Source organism: Streptopelia decaocto (genome assembly GCF_964273445.1).
Source record: "Streptopelia decaocto genome assembly, chromosome: Z".
NCBI classification, from domain to species: domain Eukaryota; kingdom Metazoa; phylum Chordata; class Aves; order Columbiformes; family Columbidae; genus Streptopelia; species Streptopelia decaocto.
The window spans coordinates 79,268,018-79,293,446 of record NC_138657.1 but is presented as its reverse complement, the minus strand read 5'-3'; the positions used below and the strand labels follow the sequence as shown (position 1 = coordinate 79,293,446).

The 25,429-nt window shown below is 41.8% G+C and overlaps 1 protein-coding gene across 7 annotated transcripts in view; it reads left to right on the top strand.

The window, feature by feature from the left end:
- The first annotated feature begins 6,974 nt into the window (after positions 1–6,974).
- Positions 6,975–25,429, top strand: part of PIAS2 (protein inhibitor of activated STAT 2) — a 30,592-nt gene continuing 12,137 nt past the window's right edge. For 4 of the 7 annotated variants that reach the window (XR_014186170.1, XR_014186171.1, XM_082074475.1 and 1 more), the window contains exons 1-7: positions 7,013–7,074; positions 15,549–15,618; positions 16,425–16,899; positions 19,496–19,580; positions 20,198–20,248; positions 20,371–20,461; positions 24,830–24,964. Coding sequence is in view for 5 of the 7 variants with exons in the window: in XM_082074475.1 (XP_081930601.1) it covers positions 15,577–15,618; positions 16,425–16,899; positions 19,496–19,580; positions 20,198–20,248; positions 20,371–20,461; positions 24,830–24,964 (879 nt within the window). In the remaining 2 variants the exon portion in view is untranslated. Of the gene's footprint in view, positions 7,075–15,548; positions 15,619–16,424; positions 16,900–19,495; positions 19,581–20,197; positions 20,249–20,370; positions 20,462–24,829; positions 24,965–25,429 lie in introns of all 7 variants that reach the window. The other 3 variants (XM_082074474.1, XM_082074473.1, XM_082074472.1) reach the window with 2 other exon arrangements.

Sequence of the window (25,429 nt, the reverse complement as noted above, 5' to 3'; positions counted from 1 at the left end):
CCCGCCCCACCTTCCTTACGCAGCCAATCGAGACGCCGAAAGGTGAAAGATTGCTCAAAGAACTGCCCAATCATAAGTGAAATCGGAGGTGGCCGTTAAAAGACGGGCGAGCAACGCTGGGAACGAAGGCGGGGCTGGCAGTGCGGCCGGCCAATCGCCTCTAGGCTCACCTGAATCGGGGAGCACAGCGGTTTGGCGGACTATGGGGCGAGTGACGGGATGCTGAGCTGAGGGACCGGTCTAGGCGGACCGAACCAGCCCAGCCCAGCGCAGCCCACTGTAGAACGTGTCCAGCTCACCTCACAGGCGAGGTGTGCCCGGGGAGAAGCAGAGTGGGATCTGTTTGTTGCGTCAAGGATGGCGATGGGCCTTAAGATGGAGGTTGTCAGTGTACTGGTGCTGAGGGAACGCAGGGCTGTGAGAAGGGCCCTCTTCAGAGCACCTGAAAGCCCTTGTTGAAGTCACAGAATCACAGGCTAGTTGGGGTTGGAAGGGACCTCTGGAGATCATCCAGTCCAACCCACCTGCTCAAGCAGCATCACCAGAGCAGGTCACACAGGATCGTGTCCAGGCGGGTTTGAATGTCTGCAGAGAAGGAGACTCCACAACCTCTCTGGGCAGCCTGGGCCAGGCTCTGGCACCTCAAAGGAAAGAAGTTTCTCCTCATATTCAGATGGAACCTCCTGTGTTTCAGTCTGTGCCCATTGCCCCTCATCCTGTCATTGGGCACCACAGAACAGAGTCTGGTCCATCCTCTTGACACCCACCCTGCAGATATTTATCAACATTGATGAGATCCCTCTCAGCTTCTCTTCTCCAGCTCAACAGCCCCAGCTCTCTCAGTCTCTCCTCATCAGAAAGATGCTCCAGATCCCTCAGCATCTTTGTGTCCCTCCGCTGGACTCTCTCCAGTAATTCCTTGTCCTTCTTAAACTGGGGAGCCCAGAACTGGACACAGAACTGCAGATGTGGCCTCACCAGGGCAGAGCAGAGCGGGAGGAACAACCTCCCTCCACCTGCTGGTCACACTTTTCCTAATGCACTCCAGGGACCATTTGCCTTCTTGGCCACAAGGGCAACATGGTCACCCTGTTGTCCTTCTCTGCAGAGCTGCTTTCCAGCAGGTCAGTCCCAACCTGTACTGGTGACCGGGGTTGTTCTTCCCCAGGTGCAGGACCCTACACTTGCCCTTCCTGAACTTCATCAGGTTCTTCTCTGCCCAGCCCTCCAGCCTGTCCAGGTCTTGCTGGATGGCAGCACAGCCTCTGGTGTGTCAGCCCGTCCTTCCAGTTTAGTATCATCAGCAAAGCTGCTGCGGATGCACCTGGTCTCTTCATCCAGATCAGTGCAGCTTTCTGGGTTCAGGATGTGAATTACTTTTGGGGTGATCTGTGCCTGCTGGTAACTGTCCTCAGCTGCAGGAGAACATTTAAAAAATCCCTGAAAATACAGGGAAGGGAGATTAGAGTCTGCAAAATGCTTGTTCGGTGACGGCCAAGAACAGTGCATGAAGGAGGACAGGAGAGGTCAGAGGTGTGAAGAACAATCCTTTGGAAACACCCACGGTACATGAGAGCTTCCCCCCACCATGTCCTGCTCATTCTGGACCAGCAGCTACTCAGTTCCACCAGCTGTTCTTAAACAGGATAACTACTAGATTCTTCACACCATGCTACGCCTGCTTAGCATCCTCAAACACACGTTCTGCAGATGTCCAGACCCTCTTCCAAATGCTGTCTCCTCAGTATAACCTTTTGGTGCAACCCTGTTCCTACTCAAGAATGTTTCTCCAGCCATTTTCTTAAATCTTTCCAGTCCAGTATATAGCAACACAAGGTTTATCTTCCTTCAAGCTCTCTTCACTAAGTATCTCCAACTGCACATACCTCTTCTAACCCTTCTCACTCTCAATATGTCAAGGTTATCCTATGCAAAAACAGGACTTCAGCATATGTTAACTGCTCAGTTAGTTCCACTGCAAATGGAATGTAGTTTCATCCTGTTAAGCATGTCATTGAATACATATATTTTTAATTAAATTTGTCCATAAAACATGAAGTTTTCAAAGTGGATCAGATTAATGTTCCTGCATCCAAGTTAGGCCCTCTCCTACTAGACTATGTGGTTAATATTGTGGTGTTAATGTGGTAGTAGAGTAATGCATTCATCTTCCTTTATTGGGCGCTTCTTTTTTATGGCCTGGAAAGAGAAATTCCTATAACTGAAGTTAGGATTGAACCCATGCCAATTAGGTTTCCAAGATCATATAATTACTGTTGAGAGAATAGTCTGAGTTCTGGGCTTTGCTTAACTAGAGAGTTTGCTACCATGTCTCTTAAAGAGGTAGTAGTATCTTGATGTGTGGTTTGCTGCTGTTTTGATGGACAGAAAGAGCGACTCTTTAATCCTTAGAATGCAAACTTGAGGGTAATTTCCACCATATGTTTGTGAATGAATCTTTCAAACTGTCTTTGGAGACTAACCCACTATTACAGTCTGGGAGCCTGCGTTCAGGACTCCGAAATCCCCAGGAAAGCTCAGGTGGCTAAATCTGCAAGGGCAGATCTCTGCAGCTGAACAGCGCTGATTGGTAGCATCAAAGTATCACAAACAATTTAAGGACCTACAAAGAAACCTTGCTAGGGTACTCGTTATCTAGGCCTTACATTCAACAGATATAATTTAATAAAAATAACAATGGGCAGGTAAAAAACTTTATAGCTAACGGTTAAATATTTCCTTGCTGCGCTAATAACCAAAAAATAGGTGCCTCACCCTGGTATGCTACGATAGGCAAGTCAAAGTCATTAACATGTATTTCATCATCAAAACTGTTTAGAAAAATAAAGAACAAATCAGATTTCTAATCTACATTTTGTCTATATTACTTTAGTTAATATAGCTTCACTGTATGTCTTTACATAACAGATAGATTATTTCCCATCTAAGCTCTATTTTGTCAATTAGCTGCATAGAAAGTGCAGATACAAAACACCTACACGAATTATTTCATTCCAATAAATAGATTAAGTATTCATCTGAGAGCATCTACTAGTCAAAACCCACATTTTTAGGGGCAGCAGAGCAACTAAGGGGGCCTGTGAGCCTCCGTGCATTAAGCACCACCCCTTTACATTTTTGCCATCCACTTTCTCTAGTGTTACATTAAAAAATAAATGGCTAAGGGATAGGAAAGATGATTGAGAAGCCTCATAAACTTATTTCCTTTAAACACTGCAAATACACAAACAAAATCTACCTTCAATCCCATCATCTCAGACTTGTCAGTGCTCGTGATTCATATTCCAGCTGGTTAAGCAGCACAGGAGGAGTTTGTTGAGGTATAATGCCTAGGAGTGTAATTGCTGCAGTGCTGGGAACAGCTGTAGGATGCTCTGGGTTTTTGGTTTTTGTTTTTTTTAAACTCTCTTCAGTGTGTATGTGGGAAGCAGGGAGAGTTTATTTCGATGATCCAATGTCCCTATTTCAGTAGGTAACAGTGTGGAAAGAGTCAGGGCTTGTATGGACGTACTGTGCATAGTCCTAGGAAGATTACTGGAGAAGGTTGAAGCCCGGGTGTATTTTTTTTTTTCCTAACAAGCCCAACTCCATTTAGGGGCAGGGTGCTTAGCACCTGCAGGCTCCCTTCTTACCTTAATTAGAGCCTATTGGGAAAAACAAACCAACAAACCAGCAACTGCTGCAGTGATAGCCTATAAGATCAGAGTATGAAATGACTGTCTTGGAGAGGGGTAAGTTGTGTCTCTGATGGCTTGTGCTGGGCAGAATTTTAAAGCTTGTATCGCAAAATCAGAAAGGGCTCAAGGTGAGAGTGTGGGAAATGATTTAGGAGCTGCAGCAGGGGGCTGTAAGAGGAGAAAGAGGAGGGGAAGGAAGAAATATTGGAAGTGGAGGAACAAGAAGAAGCAGCAGGAGTCTCAGAAGCTGGAAGAGTGTCTGACACTTGAGGTAGGTTTCTGAAAAGTTTGGTGGAAAGAGGAACATTGGAAAGATTGGAACTTTGGTAAGCTGGGTATCTGGGGAGTGCAAGTCTGGAGCTGACGCATGTGTGAGGAGACTGGTTCTAGTTACTGGAAAAGCCAGAAGAGGGATTTGAGAAAAACCTTGGTGTGGAGATAACAGAGTGGGAGAAATTAGGCCTGTGTCCTAAGTTTTTGTGGAGTAGGGACCTAGAAAAAAAGCTTAAGGAGGACCAGAATTGTGGAGTACTCGGTTGTTTTTTTCAAGATTATGGCACCAGCAATGAGTAGGAGAAAAGCTGTGAAGGAAAGCTGGAGGAAAACAAAATACAATGAAGAGAAGAGCTCTGAGGAACTCTTTTCTTCAAGCTGAAAGTTAGGAATAAGCTAATATGTTAACTCTCATTATCTTATGCATGTGAGGTGTTAAAACACAAACTATAATGTTTGCTCTTATCCCAGTGGATACTGGGGATGAAATGAATGGGAAGGTTTAAAGATATGGTTATGGAGTGAGAGGTGAGTACACATGAGAATAAAGAGAAAAAAAAGCTCAGTGCTGATGTGAGTTGGAACATTGATGATTTTCCCAGTGTATTTGAAAAAAGAAACATGTAAGGGTGTGCTGAAAGAAGAGAGAAGGCTTTGATCTGGTGTGGGCTTTTATGATTGAAGAGATCCCAACCCACAGCTCGTCCCTTTAGTCTGGTGTTGAATTGCAAGGAAAAAGAAATGTTTGATGGACTTGAGAGCTGAACTTGTGCAGTGGTGCGGCAGACAGCGTGATTTATTCAGCTGTGAATCCCTGGTTTTGACTGATGATCTGGTTTTGTTAAAAAACAAGTTTCACTTTCAGTGATTTCTGCCTGTCAGCTAAAGCCTTCATATTAACTGCATTTTCCTGGAGAATCAGACACATGTTTTGGTAAACCTAGCAATGGAATGCAAACTTATTGATAAGCATGGATGGACATCTCACAAGAGGGGCAACAAGAAACTGGTGACCAAGAAACTGACCAACTGTGTATAACATTCCATTCACATCAATACTTCATATAAAAGTGGGAGATCACGAGGATCTTGTCCCTTTTCCTTTTCCCTTCTGCTTATGGCCAACATTAAGAGAGGACCTTGCTAGTCGTCCCTGAGAACTGAGGCCTAGTGACAGACTGAATCCAGCTCCGGTTGGCTGCAGAGTCTAATCCAGGACTTTGGTTGCCGGCTCTGCAGTTGCTGAGACTTTCAACATTGGTTTTGTATATTTTGTATTATTTTCTCTATTCTTATTAGTAGCCTTAGTAAAACATTGTTAATTTTTCCAACTCTCTTCTCTCTGTCCTTCTTTCCCTCCCAATCGCCTGTCCTTAGTGGGAAGGGGGGAGAGGGAGGGGCAAAACGAGGAAGTGGCGGGGGGAGAGGAGGTTAACAATACATCTGCCAGGGTTTTATTGTCACCTCGCAATCTAAACCGTTGACAACTGATAAAAGGGGTTTGAAATGTAATAAAGTCCTTACGTTTAAATCTTCAAGGAAGTTGCTATTATAAGGGCAAGCACAGAACTAGTTTATGCAGAGAAGTACCAGCTATATGTGGTTATGGCTAAAAACTTTAGCAGAACTAAGAGTTTATCTTGGACTAGCTAATAGTAAATAAAAAGGAAAGCCTGCCTCAAAAGGCTGTTGCGGAATTACCGCTAATAATTTTAATTATTGAGTTCTTATGTGTCCAGATTCTGTCGTGATATTGAGTGACCATAGCCAGTGTGTTTGTGGGTGTCAGTATCCTCTAAAAAAGTTCAACTATTTGTTCCCAAAATTGTGTTGGATTCTGTCCTGGCAGAGCTTGCTGCTGATGTGGGCCATATCTTGGCCCATTAAGGAGCTCAGAGTTTGTTCTGAAATAGTTGTAGTTACCGCTCTGAATCAGTCAATCATACAAAAAACTGATTTTGGTGAATATGGCCAAATATATTTTGCATTTCAGACATTTTTTTTTTTGTTCCAGTGTCCCTCTCCAATGTCTCGTTTGAACCAGTTTGGCTGCTGGCCTGTTTGCTGGCTTAGCCTTTGCATTTTTTTTTAATTGCAATAAATTGGTTGTTTGGTTTAACAGCCCAGTTGCCAATAAAACTGAATATTGTGACTAAGCAATTATTGTGACTAGATAATGATCTCTGGCTGCTTTTGAAAATAATATTCTCAGCTGCACCGCGATGTTTATTTTTCTGTAAATGCCTCAACGTTTCCCATAGAGTGCGAAACCCATTATTGTGTTTTGAAGCTTAGTGACATTTTTAGCTTCATTTTTTTATTAATAAAACATGTCACATCGCCATTATAACACAAATTATGGGGATGTTTTTGATGAGACGGATGAAACCAAGCAGGTTATAAAAATCACAGCGCAAGCCCAACTTTTCAAGTGAATACACTACTAATGGCAAGACTGTGTTATTTGCTGTTCTTTTTGTGTGTGTACTGAAAAAAAACCTGGTTTTACCTCATGATTACTCCTTCTTTTACCTTATGATTTTGTCTTATACTTTTTTTTTTTTGGTCTTATACGATTTTCTTCAAAGCAAAAACACTGCTTTAAAAAATCGCTATAAACAGATACAGGGAAACATACAGGTTCTACAATGCTCCTCACAACTTCTTTTTACCTCACGATTTCCCCCCCCCCCCCCCGCTTTTCCCCTTTACCTCACGATTCCCCCCCCGCTTTTCCCCTTTACCTCACGATTCCCCCCCCGCTTTTCCCCTTTACCTCACGATTCCTGCCCCCCCCCCCGCTTTTCCCCTTTACCTCACGATTCCTGCCCCCCCCCCCCGCTTTTCCCCTTTACCTCACGATTCCTGCCCCCCTCCCCCGCTTTTCCCCTTTACCTCACGATTCCTGCCCCCCCCCCCGCTTTTCCCCTTTACCTCACGATTCCCCCTTTTTTTACCTCACGATTCCCCGGCGGGAGGCGGAGGACCCGCCCTCCCGCGTCACGTGGCGGGGGCGCGCGCAGGGTGCGCGATGGTGGCGGCGGCGCCCGGTGACGGCGGCGGCGGCAGCGGGTAGAAAATGGCGGATTTCGAGGAGCTGCGGGTGAGGACGGGAGAGAAGAGGAGAGGGAGGCGGCGGAGCGGGGGGAGATGCGGGGCAAGATGTCGCCCGGCTGTTCACACGGTGCGGGGGGTACGGGGTGGTGTGTGTGGAAAAGCGATGCCCCCCCACCCCCCCCCGGCCTTTCCTCACAGGAGCCCCCGCCGCACCCCTCGCTGTTTGTGTGTGTGGGGGAGTGCGAACCGGCAGCTCCTTTCGCCCGTAACGGCCAGAAAGCACCGAGGCCTCTTTCGGAGGAAGCGGGGGGCGGCGGGGGGTGCCTGAGGGGAAGCGGCGCTGTCACCTGGGCGGGTGGGACCCGCGTTGTGCTGTCGGGGGGATCCTTTTCCCTCCCAACCCCGACATTTTAAAAGCCTTTTCTGGGGGTTGGGCGCCTCGCATGGCGCCTCGGCAGGGCCCAGAGCCGCCGTGCCCTGACTGCAAACTGAAGGGAGAATGCTGAATAATTAACCGGTTGTTTTTTTTTTTTAAATACTAATACTTATTGACTCTTTGAAAATTCATTAACCGGGAAAACTGTGCCTGCGAAGCGTGAAATCCAGTATTTCTTTACAGACCTGTTTGATCATCGTTTGAATGTCTTTTTATATTGCTCTTGTGGACTTTTCTGCAATAGATTTTTTTTCTTTCGATGTGTGGGGGTGGCCTTTCATATTTGAAGGTGTGTACACAAAGAGCTTGACTACATTGTTTCTGGTTTTTCCTTATGTTTCTTGATCAATCTGTGAGTATTTTTGCTCAGAAGGAGTCACCATCCGTGGAGGGGTTTAGAAGGTGTTTAAATGATGTTCTTAGGGACGTGGCTTAGTGATAGTGTTGGGTTATGTTTGGACTCGATGATCCTGAGGGTCTCTTCCAACCAAAATGATTCTTTGATTCTAACGTTGCCTTTTCTGCAGCATCCTCACCTGCAGAAGTGCCGCCGAGGGAACACTGCAAACACTGACCCCCCCTTTCTGACCTAGGCTTTCCTACAGAGGGAATAAAAGCCGGTTAAATAGGAACCAGTGTGAGTTAGCCTTTAGTGCAGAGAAGGGTCTGTTGGCTGAACTGATTGTAGTCTGACCAACTGTGTACACAGCAGGCACGTCGCAAGAAGAGCCAGAGGCCACGGATGCATTGCAAAGAGCAAGTTTTATTTTAGTTCCCTCTCTACTGGGGGATCTCCGAAGCCACACCTAAGCTCCCAGGCAGAGGTGACACCAGCGGGGACGCAGGCGCTGGTCAGTTCAGCCCTGCTGGAAGATCACCGGGCCTGCTGAGCTCGCCTGTATTTCAAGGCTTCAGGCAGGCGCAGCCTCCCGCTCTTTCTCACAACAAAGCAGGAATCTCAGACATGGTGATAAGGTGCTGTCGAGGGTTTAGATTGCGGGGTGACAATAAAACCCTGGCAGATGTATTGTTAACCTCCTCTCCCGCCACTTCCCCCTTTTGCCCCTCCCTCTCCCCCCTTCCCACTAAGGACAGGCGATTGGGAGGGAAAGGAGGACAGAGAGAAGAGAGCTGGAAAAATTAACAATGTTTTACTAAGGCTACTAATAAGAATAGAGAAAATAATACAAAATATACAAAACCAATGTTGAAAGTCTCAGCAACTGCAGAGCCGGCAACCAAAGTCCTGGATTAGACTCTGCAGCCAACCGGAGCTGGATTCAGTCTGTCACTAGGCCTCAGTTTGCAGGGTCCTCTCCTAATGTCAGCCATAAGCAGAAGGGAAAAGGAAAAGGGACAAGATCCTCATGATCTCCCACTTTTATATGAAGTATTGATGTGAATGGAATGTTATACACAGTTGGTCAGTTTCTTGGTCACCAGTTTCTCGTTGCCCCTCTTGTGAGATGTCCATCCATGCTTATCAGTAAGTTTGCATTTCATTGCCAGGTTTACCAAAACATGTGTCTGATTCTCCAGGAAAATGCAGTTAATATGAAGGCTTTAGCTGACAGGCAAATTCACTAAAAGAGAAACTTGTTTTTAACAAAACCAGGACAGGTGCCTACACAGGCCTATGTTATCTAACACAGAGGTTCTACTCATCAAGCACACAAGCTCAGTAAAACAATTAGTGTGATGTATGTGCTTTTTCTACAGACAGGTGCAAGTCACTGGAGCGTATTTACATTTAACTAACCTCCTCGCCAAATCTTCCGCTATATCCCCATACACCAACAGTGGGAAATATGCTGCAATCTCCAGAGAATTTCCTATGCTGAAGCTTCTTTTAGCACTTAACAGGGCTTGCGTTGAAGGAGATGGAGTGTAGCTGAGGAGCTCGGTTATAAAAACCTCACAGAAATAATTGCGTTTCATTTGAGGACAACAGTGCTCTATCTCAGTCCTAGCTTTAAGAAGGGTTAGTTTTTCCTAAGTTAAATTTGTGTTTACATGTTTTTTGTTTAGTGTCCTGACTAATTTTCAGTCCTCTTTCTTATGTCTTTTGAAGGGTGTAGCTACATAGGTGGCTAAACCCTCAGTGTAAAGCTTGTAGCAGAGATAACTCTTCTTTGTGTAGCTCCTCCAGGCTTGAATTGGAGCTGTGATCTGCATTTTCCAAAGCACCATAATCACTTGCCTAGATATGCATAAGTATTGGGAGACTCTGTCTGGGAGTTGGGTACCTAAATACCTTTGAAATTATATACACATCTGAGTTTCTTGCCAAAAGTAACACAGAAATATGGAGGGAAAAGGGAACTGGGTTTCAGGCCAACTACTACAGTGCCCTTTTGTCACTCAAAATAATAGATATCAGTAGTTAAAAAAATACTAGTCTGAGAAGTGATGTTCCCATTCATCTTATTTGTAAACTGGAGTGCCTGTGAAATGAATCTGTTAGCCTGGAGCTTCTCTAAGTGTTCAATTTCCAGCTGATAGTAGTTATTGATCCATTTTGGGAAAGCTCTAGATTTTTTTTGTTTTTTTAATATAGCAGACTGCCTCATGTCTTCAAGTCCTTTACTGCTGTTTGGTGTTTTTTTTTTTTTTTTTGAAGAGGGTATATTTGAATGTTTCTGCTTGAATACCAGGCACTTGGCTTGCAGGTTTAGTTTTTTCTTCAGACAAACAATTCTTCCTGGTTTTGGCCAAAGAGACACCCCCTTCCAGCAACAGATTTCACTAATTCATCTTTAGGAGTGATCTTAAGTTGCTCTTTTGTAGATTAATGTATGGGACGTTTCTATGGTAGTATTGTTTGCTGCTTTCTTGTTGGCTGCTGTTTCCTGTAGTATGAGATCTCTACCTGCCTTATAAAAGGCCAACAGGGTGATTTGGAGAGTTGGATTTATTTCAGTAAATTCTTAAGGACTGACTGAAGGCAGGAGGCCAGAATTCTCTCTTAAATCCTGTTGTTGAAGGAAACATGGAAGGCCAGCATTTTTATACTCTCAGGGCAAATGGTCATTTTAATATTTGTTAGTACCATCCCTGACATCCTCTGCATCTTCAGACTGAAAATTCTGGGGACCTGTGACCAAAGGATTATCATAGAGACTGTAGTGAAAGAAAACAAAGAAACTCAAAGGAACGGGCTGTTAGGCCACTCCTTCTGGAAATACTCAGTTTTGTTAAGGGATTCAGAAGCGGCTGTAACCATAGTCAGTACTTTTCAAGATATTGATCAAAATTTCAAGTATAAGGTTTACTATTCCAGACCTTCAGATTAACCCTTAATTAATTAACAGTGTTTGTTGAATTCTGCAGGGTACCAGTTTCTGAAGTATTAGGGAGTTGCCAAGAAGATGTGGTGAGCACAACTGTATGTTTCTTGTATATTTTGAGACATGGTTTCCAGACCTGCTGTTTACAGATGTGGTTTTAAGCACGGCTCACACCTTTATCCATAATCCTCACTCCTAAGCAGCCCAGTGAATGTCAGAGGGGTCACACAGGTGTAGATGGACACGGAACAGGAGTCAGCAATCTGGTGTGGAGGCCAGAGATGGAATTTGAACAGCAGTTTGAACAGAATTGGCCCAGGAGTGGGGAACTACAGCTCCTTCTGAGAGCTGTCTGTGAGAAAATGATTCTGGCTCCCAACAAATACTGATCTCACTGAGGTTTGACTTTGGTTTTCATCCCAGCAAAATCCTCCAGATAATAGGATGGGTTATATATTATTACTTGGAGAGAAGATCTCTTGGGTCCCCTAAGTTTCTCCTAGCATCCTGACTCTAAGTTGGAAACAAATAATACAGAGTGAACACTATCCTTGAGACATTGCAGATCCCCAGTTTAGAAGACAACAGCTTCAGTCTTGCAGTTTGTATTTAGTCAGGTTTTGAAGTAATGTGTTGGCTTCATCTTTATGGGAAGTAAAAGCTCTTCATAGGAGAATGAATATGCCTGTGCCAAAACTAACTTGTGTGACATTAGTGATTAGTTTCATGGCTATCAAGGAAAAAAACTTAGTGAGAAAAGATACAAGTATGCTCATATGTTCTAAGTGGAGGGAGAAATTTTACAAAATTTACTGGAAAATCAGGGTTTATAAATGCTGAAAGTCCCGCTTTTAATTTTTGATCTTACGCATCCAGTACTGAAGTAATGCGATTTAAATGTGAAGAGCAATGTGGTTTGGATACCATATTCAAATGCAGAAATTGAAACCTCGTTCTTGTATGTATTTGATCTCCTGTTCATAGTAGATTCAGTGTCTTTTCACTCCTCTTGATTTTTCCAGTTTAAATGCACAATATTTGCCATTTTACCAGGTGAAGCAGTGCTTGCTGCTAAATTGTTAGCTAGAAGAAAACACAGAGCTATTGTCCTGTGTCCTCTTTGAGCTCATTGCCAAGTACTCTGTTGTACTCTGTTTTATTTTAGCTGTGTTATCATTGTATTCTATATGCCAGACACTTTGGGGGTTTGATGTAGAAATCAAATTCTGCATGTTGATCTGGGATAAACTTTAAAAGATGGTCGGAATAGATATTGAAACATTCCTGTTGATGATGTAGTGATCTTTAGGTTGCAGGTAACATTGAGTGTATTAAATAAGATAACAGTATATTATTATAGGTCATTAACAGTGTTTTATCAAAGGTCATCTTGTATCTGTATGTAATTCCCCTGTTTTCAATAGGCACATAGTCACTTTTTTACACACTTCTAGAATAATTAACAATGATTACGCTGAGGTACAGTGACAGCGGAGAGGAAGGAGATAATGTAGTTTATGGTACTGAAGTGAGGCAGCAATGAAAGGAGTCAAGCTTTGTTTTGAGCATCTTAAGTGAAAAGAACATAAGTACTTGATTTAGGATTTTCACTGTTATATTAAGTGCATGCAGCTTCAAAGACTAGTGCACAAGTTAGGAGCCAGACTAGAGTTAGTCCTAAGAAAAATCCCCATAATAGTGACGACCTGATCGTCGTGCTGTTTGCACCAACCATTGTGTTCTTCAGAGCTGCTCTTACTGTTTTGGATGACTTACACAGGTTTAACTTGTGACCTCCTCATTCTTTCCCAGGACTTGCGTTTTTTTATCTGCTTCCGTCAATTTCCAGAATACGTTTGTATTTAGGGTCAGCATAGAGGTCTTCAACCATCCCAAGGCACAAGTTGTTCTCTCTTACCAATATTACACATTTCTAGCCAGTTACAAATCAGTAGGCATGCAAATTTATTGTGAAAGTTGTAGTTGCCCTAGAAGCTACAGTTATTGGTAATTATTGTAGACATATGTCAAGAATTTGACATGCATTCTTGCTGTCTTCATATTTACATATATAAGTACAATGACTTTTAAAATTGCAGGTAGCTTTGGCAGGGAGATTGTGCACGTAGCTCTTGTTTGAGAGAAGTGTTTGATCACTTACTTTGCCCTTAATTTTAGCAGCGTGTCAGCATTTCCTGGACTCCTTAACATCATGATCCCTGTGAAATGAATGCCATTCCAGATACACCTACAGCTTAATGCTTTAGAACAATACTTCTGCTTATGAATCACAGTTGCTATAGTTTAACAGTAAGAAACAAGAAAACCCTATGGAACTTCTTATGACCTTCAAGTATGAATTTCAGTGGAAAAAAAGTTTCTGAAATATGGAAGTACTTGCATTATCCAGTCTGATTTCCTTCCTTAAAGGTCTGTCCAACTAGTCCCTGTATTCCTGGACAAACAGTAAAAATAAAATGGCTTTGGTCTTCTGTGTTAAAAAAGCTTTGTATTAGGTCTAAAGAACTCCTCTGAAGAGGAAACTGATGGCATTTACATGACACAACTTGAATGTCTTAATGCAGTGATGTGAAAAGCATGTTAATAGCTAGGCTACAGTCTTCTACAGTTTTTCCGGAACCCTAAAAGAAAATAACTTGAATCATGGAATAGTTTGGGTTGGAAGGGACCTTCAAAGCTCATCTAGTCCAATGCCCAACTTGGTACAGTCTGTTCAAAGTAATATCTGTCTTCCACCATAATTATAAATGCTCTTAAGCATATCTCATGCTTCATAAAACCTTGTTAATTACAACGAGTGTCCACTTTGATATATCTGTAAATGGAGCAATAAGTGAAAACGTGTAGATCAGACTCAATGCATTTCCATGCACGTGGTGGTTGTTGCCTTAAAGAGAATGTAGAATTTCCTTTAGGGGGAAAAATGTTGCAAAAGCCGTTGTTTAATTACTACCAGTAAAATTTAGTTTTTCAAGACTTCTTTCAAAGGCATATGTAAGATTTTTGTGTTGATGGACGAAACTATGTGGTTTTTTTTTTTTTTATACTCCCAACCATTTTTAATGGAGGTGACAATTTCAAATTTTGCTGACTATGGTATTGAAGCCAGCCTGTGTCTTCTAATAAAACAAAATCCATCTTGTAACAAAATGCTAGTTTGTGGAGTTTCCACATAAAATGTGAGCTGTTTTGAGGCGTGATTGACTGCACATTTCACCTTGATTAACTTGCAGGAATGCACAGAAGGCAGCAGGCAGGATAATAGACAGTATTTTGCAATAGATGCTGTGTAAAGGATTATTTTATTCATTTGCATCCTGATTATGGAATCCAGAATCATGCTGACATTGCTATCAAGCTTATGCAACTATCTATGGAAGCACGTAACGTGAAGTTCTCAGTAAATCCTTGAATATCAGTATTATCTTTTACAGCTAACACAATTTCTCTTTTATGTGCCATGACTATAAAGCTGTTACAGTACTTCAAGCTACTTTTTATGAATACTGAAACACTTTTTCTTCACCCTTTTTGACTGTGTGAGTAAGGAAATGTAGCAGGGGAAGGATAGGCAGAAACGAACCTCCAGCAGCTTGCAAACTGGGTGTACTTCTGTCTTCATCTCCTCATTTCTTGTATCATTTTGCTGTTCAGAGAAGTTTCTAGGATGAAATTAGAGTGACATCTGCTGTTGGTCTCTCCTTTCACTGGCAATTATGTCTGTGGTGCATTTATCACTGGGGTTTTGGGGGAATCCCGGTTTGAAGTGTGCTGGTTTAGCTTCCTGATAGCTACTTAACAGAAACCTTGCTGTACCCAAACTGGCTGTCTGAAAATATTGAATTTCAGTGTCTGCAATGGGATACTCTCATCCCCTACACAGTGAGGAGATGGGGTGTGTGATGAGAGTATGACCGTAGTATCTTTGATGGTTGTTTTGAGATGTGCAAATAATGTGGCCCTTGAAAAGGCGGGTCCTGTCTGCTTGTACAAGTTCAGTTTTCATCTGGTTCAATTCCCTGATCTGTCTTACTGTAAAAACAATTTTCTCAACACTAAGGAGAGACTAAGGAGCAAACAGCTGGGGACACAGGAGGCATTCAGACCTTTTTGGGGTTTTTTTGGTGGCTGAGTATGTGGTTGTAGCATAGTTGTGTTAAAACTTCAGCTGAGCTCAGATCTGTGTTGGAATACATGGATCTACACTCTTCAACTGCATAGTAAGGATTAGGGAAGGTAAACCCAAAACATGGCATTTTGAGTTGTATCTCTTCTGAAATCAATGCTGTATTTTGGGCTACTGTTTAAAGGCAACAATATGCTTTTGAATTGTTCTTAAAATATTTTTTATGATCCCAGACATCTACTACTTCATGCCTTCTGTCAGGTCCTCCATATGCTGGTCCTCGAGTCTGGAGTTGGTAAGGTACAGTAGTACAGATTAAAGTCAGATGTTCTTTCATCTTTACGACTTAACCTCCTGGTTACAGTGGAAGAGTCTCACAGAAATAGGAAGGAAATTGCCTAGAAGAATTCTGGACAATTTTATACCTCTGAAAAGAGAGCTTTCTCACAAAAATATGAAGTGATGCACCTGTGTAAAGTTACTTGTTTGTCATAATATGGGGCGAAGATCGCTTACTCTTGCATAGTGTGTTTTTTATTTCTTGTTTAATTTATTTTTTTTTTTAATGAGAATCTTTATGAACTTCAAAGTTCAATCCTCAGTCATCCACAACCGTGATAACTAAGTAAATACTATTATTTCCTTTGAAGAGATCTCTGTGTCACACAGTACCAGAACATGATACAAAAAGAACACAACAGTGACATTCTGGCAGAATCAGTTAAGTTGGTTGAACAGTTTGTTGGAACAATATAACGTAGCTTTTTAAAAAAGTGTCTGTCTTGCTGTGCTGTCCTTTCAGGAGTGAAACCTGATGTGCCTGTCTTTGTTCACGTGTGCATCTAACACGCTGCGTAAACTAAAGGCTGTTTCAGAATAAACTACATAGAACTTTAACAGTTGCCTATTTTATTTCTTAAAATGTGTTGGAAGGAAGGTGGTAATACTGATTCATCTGACTTTTTGTTTAATGAAATGAGACAGATTTTGTGATAAAGCTTATGCTTCTGGCTGTGAATTTAAGATGGCACTGCATGGGTTGCATTTTTTTTTTTTTTTAAGTGGGGAGAACAATCAGAAGTCTTTGAAATCAATAACACCACCAAACTCAACCTTCATCCTGGACACTTTGTTTATTATCTTTAAACTAACTATACTGTTGTGTTGGGTAAGAATATGAATCATAGAATCATTTCAGTTGGAAGAGACCCTCAGGATCGAGTCCAATAGTAACCTAATTCTGGCACTAAACCATATCCCTAAGAGCCTTTTCAACCCCTCCAGGGATGGTGACCCCACCACTGCCATGGGCAGCCTGTTTCATATGTGAGTATCCAGGATGACAGGTGTGAAACTACAAGGTGTTTCAAAAAGATGAATCAGATTTGGAATCACTATAATATTTGAAATTTGGTCCATCTTTTTGAAACACCTCATGGAGTGATGGAAACTCGGGTGCTTCACCATTCCCTGCAGAAAGATATGCTGTTAGTTCATCTGTGCTTATCTCTCTTTTTTTTCTCTAGAATATGGTATCAAGTTTTCGTGTTTCTGAACTACAAATGTTGTTGGGGTTTGCTGGCCGTAATAAAAGCGGGCGGAAACATGACCTCCTGATGAGGGCACTGCACTTACTGAAGAGCGGCTGCAGCCCAGCGGTTCAGATAAAAATCCGAGAACTCTATAGGTGTCGGTACCCAAGGCCGATTGAAGGACTTTCGGACTTATCGGCTATAAAACCCCCGGTTTTCAATTTGGACAGTAGCTCCTCTCCTGTTGAGCCTGACCTGGCTGTTGCTGGCATTCACCCACTCCCTTCCACCTCCGTCACCCCTCAGTCTCCTTCCTCGCCTGTCAGTTCTGTGCTCCTCCAAGACACTAAGCCCCACTTTGAGATGCAGCAGCCATCTCCTCCGATTCCGCCCGTTCATCCCGATGTTCAGCTGAAGAGCCTCCCTTTTTACGATGTGCTTGACGTGCTCATAAAACCTACAAGTCTAGGTAAGTGTTTAATAGCTCTGTGGGTTGTCTAATTCATGAAATAGGTGTTGCTTGTGATTTCTAGACTTAATTAAATTTTTGCAGCTGGGGAAAAGTGGAAGGTCCCTTCCCTTCTCATTGCTACCTTTGCCCTCTCTGCTGCTTGTCCCCAAAAGTGCCAAGCCACACTTCAGAAAATACTGTTCTCTTCTGCTAATATTATGTGATTAAAGATCTTTGTCTTTTGAAGATTGAATAATAGAGTAGTTCAGTTGGAAGGTACCTACAAAGATTGTTTGATGGCCTGACCACCTCAGGGCTGACCAGAATTTAAAGAATAATAGTTAAGTGCATTATCCAAATGCGTCTTAAGCACTGACAGGCTAGGGACATCGACCACCTCTCTAGGAAAACTGTTCCAGTGTTTGACCACCCTCTTGGTAAAGAAATGTGTTCTAATATAGAGTTTGAACCTCCCTTGAAGTTACTTTTGGCTGAAAGATTTGGACCTGAAGTCTCAAATGGGGGGGACACAAGTAAAGGATTTCAGGGTGAGTAGTTAACAAGGTGCAACAACGTAAAGAGAACAAGTTCACTGGCTTGTTAGTTTACACTTCTCTCACTGCAACAGTTCTGCAGGTTCTGGTGTCTGGTACTGAAGTAGATACTTCGTGAAACCAAGTTCAGTGTTGGTCTTAGTTTAGTGAAGATTTCTCAGCCTACTAATTATTGCCACACTGTTTTTTAAAATATACAGTGGATCTTTGTTTTCCAAATAACCTGAAATCCCAGTTTAGTGTACTCAAAATTCCTCACTCTTACACACATTTAATTATTTGGAAATACGTTGTTTTCTGTCTTGAAATTCAACCTGTCTTACTTTGCATGATGGGAAATGTTTCTGAGCTATTTAGTAATACTGTTTAGAAATACCACAGCATTTTGCAAGCTGTTTGCATCCTCTTAAACATTTTAGTGTCTTAACTGATAACAGTGTTTTAGGCTGTGAATTGTACCTCAGTGAGGCATATACTGATGGTTGGTCATCCTTTGTTAGAGCGAGATAAGGACTCAGCAAAAACAGTCGATTCAACGTGAATCACGCTAAGCCATTTATTACAGAACCAAGTCTCCTTGTATACGTAACTATATTCTAATCACGCGTCCACGCTCCAAGCATGGATTCGCTAAATGAGTATCGTGGGCTGTCCATGTGCTGGAGTCTCACTGATGATATGTCCGATGATTCACGCCACGCCAGGACCACGGTGATTGTGGAACGCCCCTCTTTCTCACAGCAGATTCTGTTCTCAGCTTCTCAAAGCGGCCTTGAGATACCTTTGAGCCTGACTAATTCAGCAACAGGTCTTTATCTATCAAGACCCCTCCACAATCCTTGACTGCCTAAAGCAGCAAACTGTACTAACAAGCATTATTTACAGTGCCTGTTGTCTCTTCTGTTTGTGTTGTGACACCTTTTGTTCCTGGTCAATGATATCTAGAGGTGGTGGTCATATGCTAGAAATTTCTCTAGCAGCTGTTTTCCTCAGTTTTGGAAACAATCCTTTTTTTTTTTTTTTTTTCCTGAAAGGAAAATGCTTCCTTAGGGGTGTCACCATATTATAGTTAGAGCTGTGTTTAAATTCCTCTTTCCCTTGAAGTCTCTAGGCTAATATAAAATATATATATATATATATAAAATGCTGTCCATGCTCTGTGTGTGCACACGTATATGCACAATGTAGTTGTTTTGAACTGTTTGAGGAACTTGGTGAGTGTGTCTGCTCCACCTGGATTCTGTTTCATGTTTGTGGCTCCTTTTGTGTCTTCTGGGCATAGCGATCATAATCTCTGAGTGTCACAATGTACAAGACAGTCTAGGTCTTCCAAATTTGCCTGGTTTAGTTTATTTTTAGTTTTAGTGCCATGTTTGCATTCGTCCTTGCTGGTTACTTTAAACTATTGAACAAGTCCAGTCTACCTTTATTTCAGGTCAGGATTTCTAACTTCTCAAGTTAGAAAAAAGTTGAAAAGTAACATGTACATACTATGAACCCTTAATACTAAAATATTACTGCTTCCTATCACTGACAGACAAATAGGATTCTGATATGAAAGTTATATTCTTTTGAATTATTTTTTTTTCCAAATGCTAGCAAAGGTTAATTCACAGATGTGAAGTCTAGATGGCTTCTCTGGCATTAGGGCTTGTGCTTCTTCCCTTCCTCCCCAAATGCTTAGTTACCTTTACCTTTTGCTGAATTAATTTTCCAGCTTTCCATAAATAACTTCTGGTGTACGTTCTCTTGTTGTACCTTAAAATCATTCTAAACGTTTTCTCTGTGGTACCCTTTTCCCCAGATATCGAGTGTTGTATTTTGTTGTGTGTGTTTTTGATTATAACATGGCTTGCCAAGCTTTTTTAGTACTGAAGTGTAATGTGATATTAAGCCATTTGAATGTAGTTGTATGAATTATTTGTTCCACTGCTTTCCTGTTGACAGTTACATGCAGTGACTTGCACCTTGTTCTAGACAAAATTCAATTGCAGATCCTGTTTTAATTTACGACTTTAATCGCCACGGTTAATCCTCTTTTGTGTCTCTTCTTTTTCTAGTACAGAGCAGTATTCAGAGGTTCCAAGAGAAGTTTTTTATCTTTGCTTTAACACCTCAGCAGGTCAGAGAAATCTGTATTTCCAGGTAAGAAGAGTGTGGCATAATGTAGGTAAACTTTTGCAAAACTTCAGGATAAAGTGTGGACTTTTTGGTTCATTTTATGCGTTGCATAAACAGATGCGAGGTGATAATCCTTAGCAAAATTATGCTGAATTTCTGTTTTTCTTCAGGAACTACTATGCACAGAAATTATGTGCAGTTAAGGTAAATCCTATGCCACTAAAGAGTTAACAATTACTCAGTTCTGAATAATTGTGGCTGTTTAGAGAGGTGGTAAGCTTTTCTTTCCCCTGTGTGTTTCCTGGCTGCAGGAATGGAAGGCTGCTCTTATTTTTTGTCTCAGTGTTCTTGTTGTTGCAAGACCTATAGTGGAAGCCAAGAGAATTCATTGGGATTTTCCTCTCTGGCAACATCATATCTTGTTGATACTATAAACTCTTGAGTATGATGATCTTAGTCCTGCTTAAGTAGCTAAACAGAAGTGTTGCTCATAAGACTTGTTCATAGCTCAATAAAAGAAAAACAAGAGCAAAGTTTAGTGATGTTGGGGCGTATATGCCAGTTCTTTCTGGTTGTGAGTGGAATATGAAATCTGCTAAGTGAGTTTTTATCTCTTTTTCTTTTTTTCCCCTTTGTCACAGGGACTTCTTGCCCGGAGGCAGGAGAGATTACACAGTCCAGGTTCAGCTAAGGTACTTTTTCAGTGTTCTCTTAACTTCTAAACTGGCTAATGTAACAGAAACCTAGATGTTTGCGGAGACATGTGAATGCAATGACACTTCAAAAATTATGCTTTCTCTTTTTGGGAATATAGGTTATGCCTAGCGGAGACAAGCTGCCCTCAAGAAGATAATTACCCTAACAGTTTGTGTATTAAAGTAAATGGGAAGCTGTTTCCATTGCCGGTAAGCTTGTTCAAACATATTTGTGGTTTCCTTGTGACTTGTACTGTGTTTTTTTTTTTTTTTTTTCTGTAATGTTAACTTTCTAAAATAATCAAGTTGCTTATTATTACTCAGGTTTCTTCATTTGTTAATCTTAGGCGTATGGTTTGTACATTTACTGTGTGAGATAACTATTACTGCTATTAATTATATTACAGCAACTGCATGGATTAATTGTGTTTCAGCCACCTACAGCAAACCTCATCTGTTGTAGTTAACAAAATATGTCAAAAACAAACCAGTGTCTGCATGAGGAATCCTCCTCTTGGGTTTTCAAACTGCGTTTATTTGACTGGATTGGTAGTAGCCCTTGCTGTTTGGGCTATTTATATTTGTCTGTTGGCTTGAGTTCCTTCTTGTTAGGGGGGATGGCATCACCTTCTTCTGTACAAGTTTGTAGAGGAACAGGCATTTTGGGGTTCCCAGCATTTGCTGATACAGGAACAGGACACTGTTGGGAGCTGTACAGCTGCTGGTGTCTGGTGTAAAAGTTAGTATGTAGGCAGGGTACAAAAGAGAAAAGGACTCATCCTTGAAAAATCTCTGGCATGGGCATCTTTGTACAACAGAGCAGAGAGAAACTCTTACGCAACCCGTTCTGAAATGTATAGAAGACGCAAAAGTAGTAGTACAGAGGGTTTTTTCAGCAGTGCATTTGGAAAAACACTGTGTGGGGAGATGAGGTGTGAAATCTCTCTTTGAGAATGTTTGTCATGTTCTTGGGGTGTCAGATGTGTTGTCCTGTACCCCTCCTCTTGCGATATGTGACCATCACTGCTTTTTGTTTACGTCTGCTCAGCTCAAATGAGACTCTCTAGCTTCTCTTCCCCCTACTTCTTCAACTATTGCATCGCTGTTCTCTCTCTCTTCAGTGTGTAAGAGGATTTCTTTCATATGTTTTCTGGTCAGTGTTTTCTGCAAATGCTGGTTATGTTCTCTGTGATAAACTTGCAGGATTCTCTCCTTTCTTCTGCAGTTTTTTCTTTATTTAAGCAACCCACCAAAAATAACTGGGTCTGGTATTACCTGTGGGCATCAATGTCTGCTGGCTCATAGTCTTGCTACTCTGTTTCCCCAAAAATGAGACAGGGTCTTAGAGCATCTTTTGGAGCAAAAATCATTACTTTTTACATGTATAGCTGCCTGGACACTATTGAAATTGACCTTTTTAATGAACTGTAGCTAAGGCTTGGTTTTGGAGTAGGGCTTATATTTAGAGCATCTTCAAAAATCCTGAAAAATCATGCTAGGGCTTATTTTTGGGGAAACGGGGTAATATAATTTATGCCCTGCTATGCTGTCTTATGCTCTCCATTTTGTGTGTAATGTGTCACAGCTGCAGCAAAAATGGTTTGTAGTCTTGGATCTTGCTTTGTTTTAGATCTAAACCCTGTAGGTTCTTCCTGCACATCATGACTCTTTTAATCTGTTCAACAGAAACTTTAGGTGAGAAAGTGAATAAGTGATTGTTGTCTTGGCAAGTTCTGTTCCTCTCCTCCTTCAGTATGAGCTGAATGACAAATATAGTTCAGTCTGAGTTCTCCTGCAAATATTTTTGTTGTTGATTTGGTCGCTGTCCATATCACTTTCATTGTTCCTTTCTGTTGCAGGAAATGTAAGATAACTTATTCTCCTCAAAGACCACTGTGGTCCAGCTTGGTAGTGTTAGTGTTAGGTAATTAATCTGTGATGCCAGCCTTTATTGCCAATTTGTACAACTCTTGAGTGAGTACTGTCTTGTATTTCGTTGGTATAGCAGTTCATGCCTCTGCAGAGGTCTGTAAATTATTCTTGGTCATCTCCTTGGCTGCAATCCTTACCAAAAACTTAAGGGAAATGCCGCCAGCGTGCCAGTACTGCTTCAGGTTGTGGCAACTCATGCTAACGTGGTGTTTTGTTTTATTTCTACAACTGTGTCCTCCTCTTCTAGTGTGCGTTCTGACTTAAAAAGGAATAAATGTAGATACCTACATGTTGGTGTGTGGTCTAATAACAAGGATTTTATATGTAATGCATTACAGCAGGTGTTTCTTCTCTTGACTTCTCTTGTAGGAAAGACAAAATGAAAAAGTCCAAAAAGGTAATTTGTTTTTCTTCCTGGGGGACCTCTGCAGACCACCGCGGGTCTGTTCTTGAGGGCAAAACCAAATATGTCAGGGCAGGCTAGAAATAGCCACATAAAAGAGCAATCACTCTTTCTGTTGGTAGTTTTTTTTCTTGCTCTAGCAGATTCCACCTATTTTTTACTGACATGCTTCTTGCAAGAAGCATGGAAGACTTGGAGACCCAAATAGCCACTAGAATTGGCAGCCTAACTAAACAGTGCTGTTGTGATAAGCAAACAGAATGCTCGTTACTTAACTCCTGGAAGGCTAGGAAAAGAAGATTCTAAAGTGTTCTAGGAGTACAAGATTGAATCTGATAGCAAGATCATTGCTCCATGGAAGAAGACATCAAAAACTTGACTGAAATGAAGCACGTGCACTGCAGTCAGTAAAAAAAGAAGTAAAAGCTGGAAAATATAAGAGAACTAGCATCCTTGCTCTCTTGAAAGCAAGGCAGCTTCATTTTAGGTTGGAGACCAGCAGGGTTATTGTGACTGGTACAGTATGTGTGGAAATACTCCTCAATGTTGCAGGGAATGTGAGTTTGTTGACATAAGCTCATTGTAAATTCACCATAGTGGAGAAAAGCGTACTGCAGCAGAGCAATTGGGAAATATGCTCTAAAAATGGCTGCAGCTGTTATGTCTGATTAAAGAAGTGCAGAATGTTCATTCTGTTAATTCTGTGCCTGCTGCCTGGTATGTTCTGAGGCAGAGCACATGTGGTAGGGTGCCTGGTGCCTACTGTGTCACTCATCATCTGGGGTGAGAACCATTTTAGAAACAATTCTTCAGCAATTGCTTGATGCTCTGGCCCAGCAGACCTGCTGGTAAAAGCTCTGAGTCCCTTTTCTGTCACTGCAAGTCCAAAGTTCATAAAGGGTGGTGGTGAGGCACAGCCAGGGCTTGGTTGTCAGGTGAAATGTATGGATGGGGCATATAGCTGCTTTGGAAACCTAGGAAATGACGTGACAACTATTGAGTCCTCCTTGGCTTAAAGTCTGTGATTATCCTCTGGTATACTTGATTGATGAGTGGAAGAGGCTCTTTCTGTTTTTTATTTTCAGAATCAGCATCTTTCAAAGTAACTTTTTTGTTTCCAAGCACTAGGCTGTGAATGAGTGTGTAAAATAATACATGTCTGTGGGTTTTCAGCATATCCTTTCTGGGAGAGTTTCTTGTATGGAACAACACTGTCTTGAACTAAATTAGATCTGCCACTTGGTTCTGCGCAAGACATAGGGCTGTGATCTCTTAGTGTCATCCTTCTGGTGCAGGATGAGTTTTTGAGGTGAGTGGACTGCAGGTTGTTTGTGTGAGCTGAAAAAAGAGATTTTTTTCAGAGTTTCTGTTACAGACTGGCTTGCTTTCCTTGTGGCATATGCAGGGCAAGAGGAATAAGCTGCAATTAGTCCATGTGCTCCCTCTCATAGCGCAAGTACTTTCTGCTCACGATGTGCTGGAGAGTAGGTGCTTGCCTAGAAGCAAAAGGGGACAGGATGCCTCCTGATTCAGTTCACAAACATCATATAGGAAATAAAGCTACAGAGAAGTAGTCCAGGTTATGAAGGTCTTCATCGAAGCTGAGAAACAATATCTAGTTTATTTTGTTTCTGCAGACAACAACAAAGCCTGTTAGCTTTTAAACACAGCTGATATTTCATGTACAGCTGCTCTTCAGGGGCTCTGGCAAAGCACAGATGAGAACCTGATGCTGAGGGAGCTGGTGTAGTTGGTGCGAGGCAAAGCAGACACCAAGGAGATGTGGAGCTCTTGTTCAAAGACTTTGTTTCCTAAATGACATCAACAAAGTATTTTCTGGGTGTGAAATGCAGAATTAGCTTTTCATGACTTACTGTGTCCTTGTGATGTTACACTATTTCAGTGGGATCAGAGAGTTAAAAAAAGGACCAAGTATTAATACTGGCTTTTTATTCTTCCAGTGAACTTACCTGGACCAAAACTGTCTTCTCCTTCACCCTTTCAGAACTTTGGTAAAACCATTTAAAACAAAAAAATGCTGTAAATTTGTGGTTGATCTGTGGTATTAAACTGTCGAAGACTGATATTTCTCAGAGTAAGTGTTGAATTTAGTCTGTAGCCTAGAGAGCCTCTGGGTTTACCTGCGTCCCACCGGTCTGTTTAAAACTAACAAGTCTGTTCAGCAGATTTCAGAATACAGTGGAGAGACTTGTTAACACTTTTCTTGTCCTTTCTTCCCATAGGGATACGCTCCACCGCCAAAAAATGGAATTGAACAGAAGCGACCTGGGCGCCCCTTGAATATAACGTCTCTAGTTAGGTTGTCGTCAGCAGTGCCAAACCAGATTTCCATTTCCTGGGCTTCTGAAATTGGAAAGGTAAAGTGTAATTTCTGTAGGATGCAGAAAGTCATCTAAATAACATAATCTAGCATTCCTTCTCCCCTGCTGCCTGATATTGCTGGTGAGGCATGTTCCAGCGAGTGTTTAGTATGAGGTGGTTGAGCTTATCATCAGGAAACAAAGTTTGCTCTGGAGTTGTGATAGTTTACAGTAATATATAGAAGATTTACATACAGATGGCAAAGACTTCCTTAGAGAATTCACTCACATTAGAAAGCCTGCTGTTAGGGGTTGGCTGAAGTATGCCAAAAATACCAAAAATCTTTGTGGTGTAAATAGTACAAAGAAGCCCAAATGTGACAAAACAACAAAAGGAAAACCTCAGTTCTTGCTTGAAGCCTGATGGTGTGGTAATATGAAATTATGGCACCATATCTTCTAAGGTGTATTTCTCAGTATCTATTGTAACTGTCCTTTGGAAAAGTCTCTTTAAATGGACCA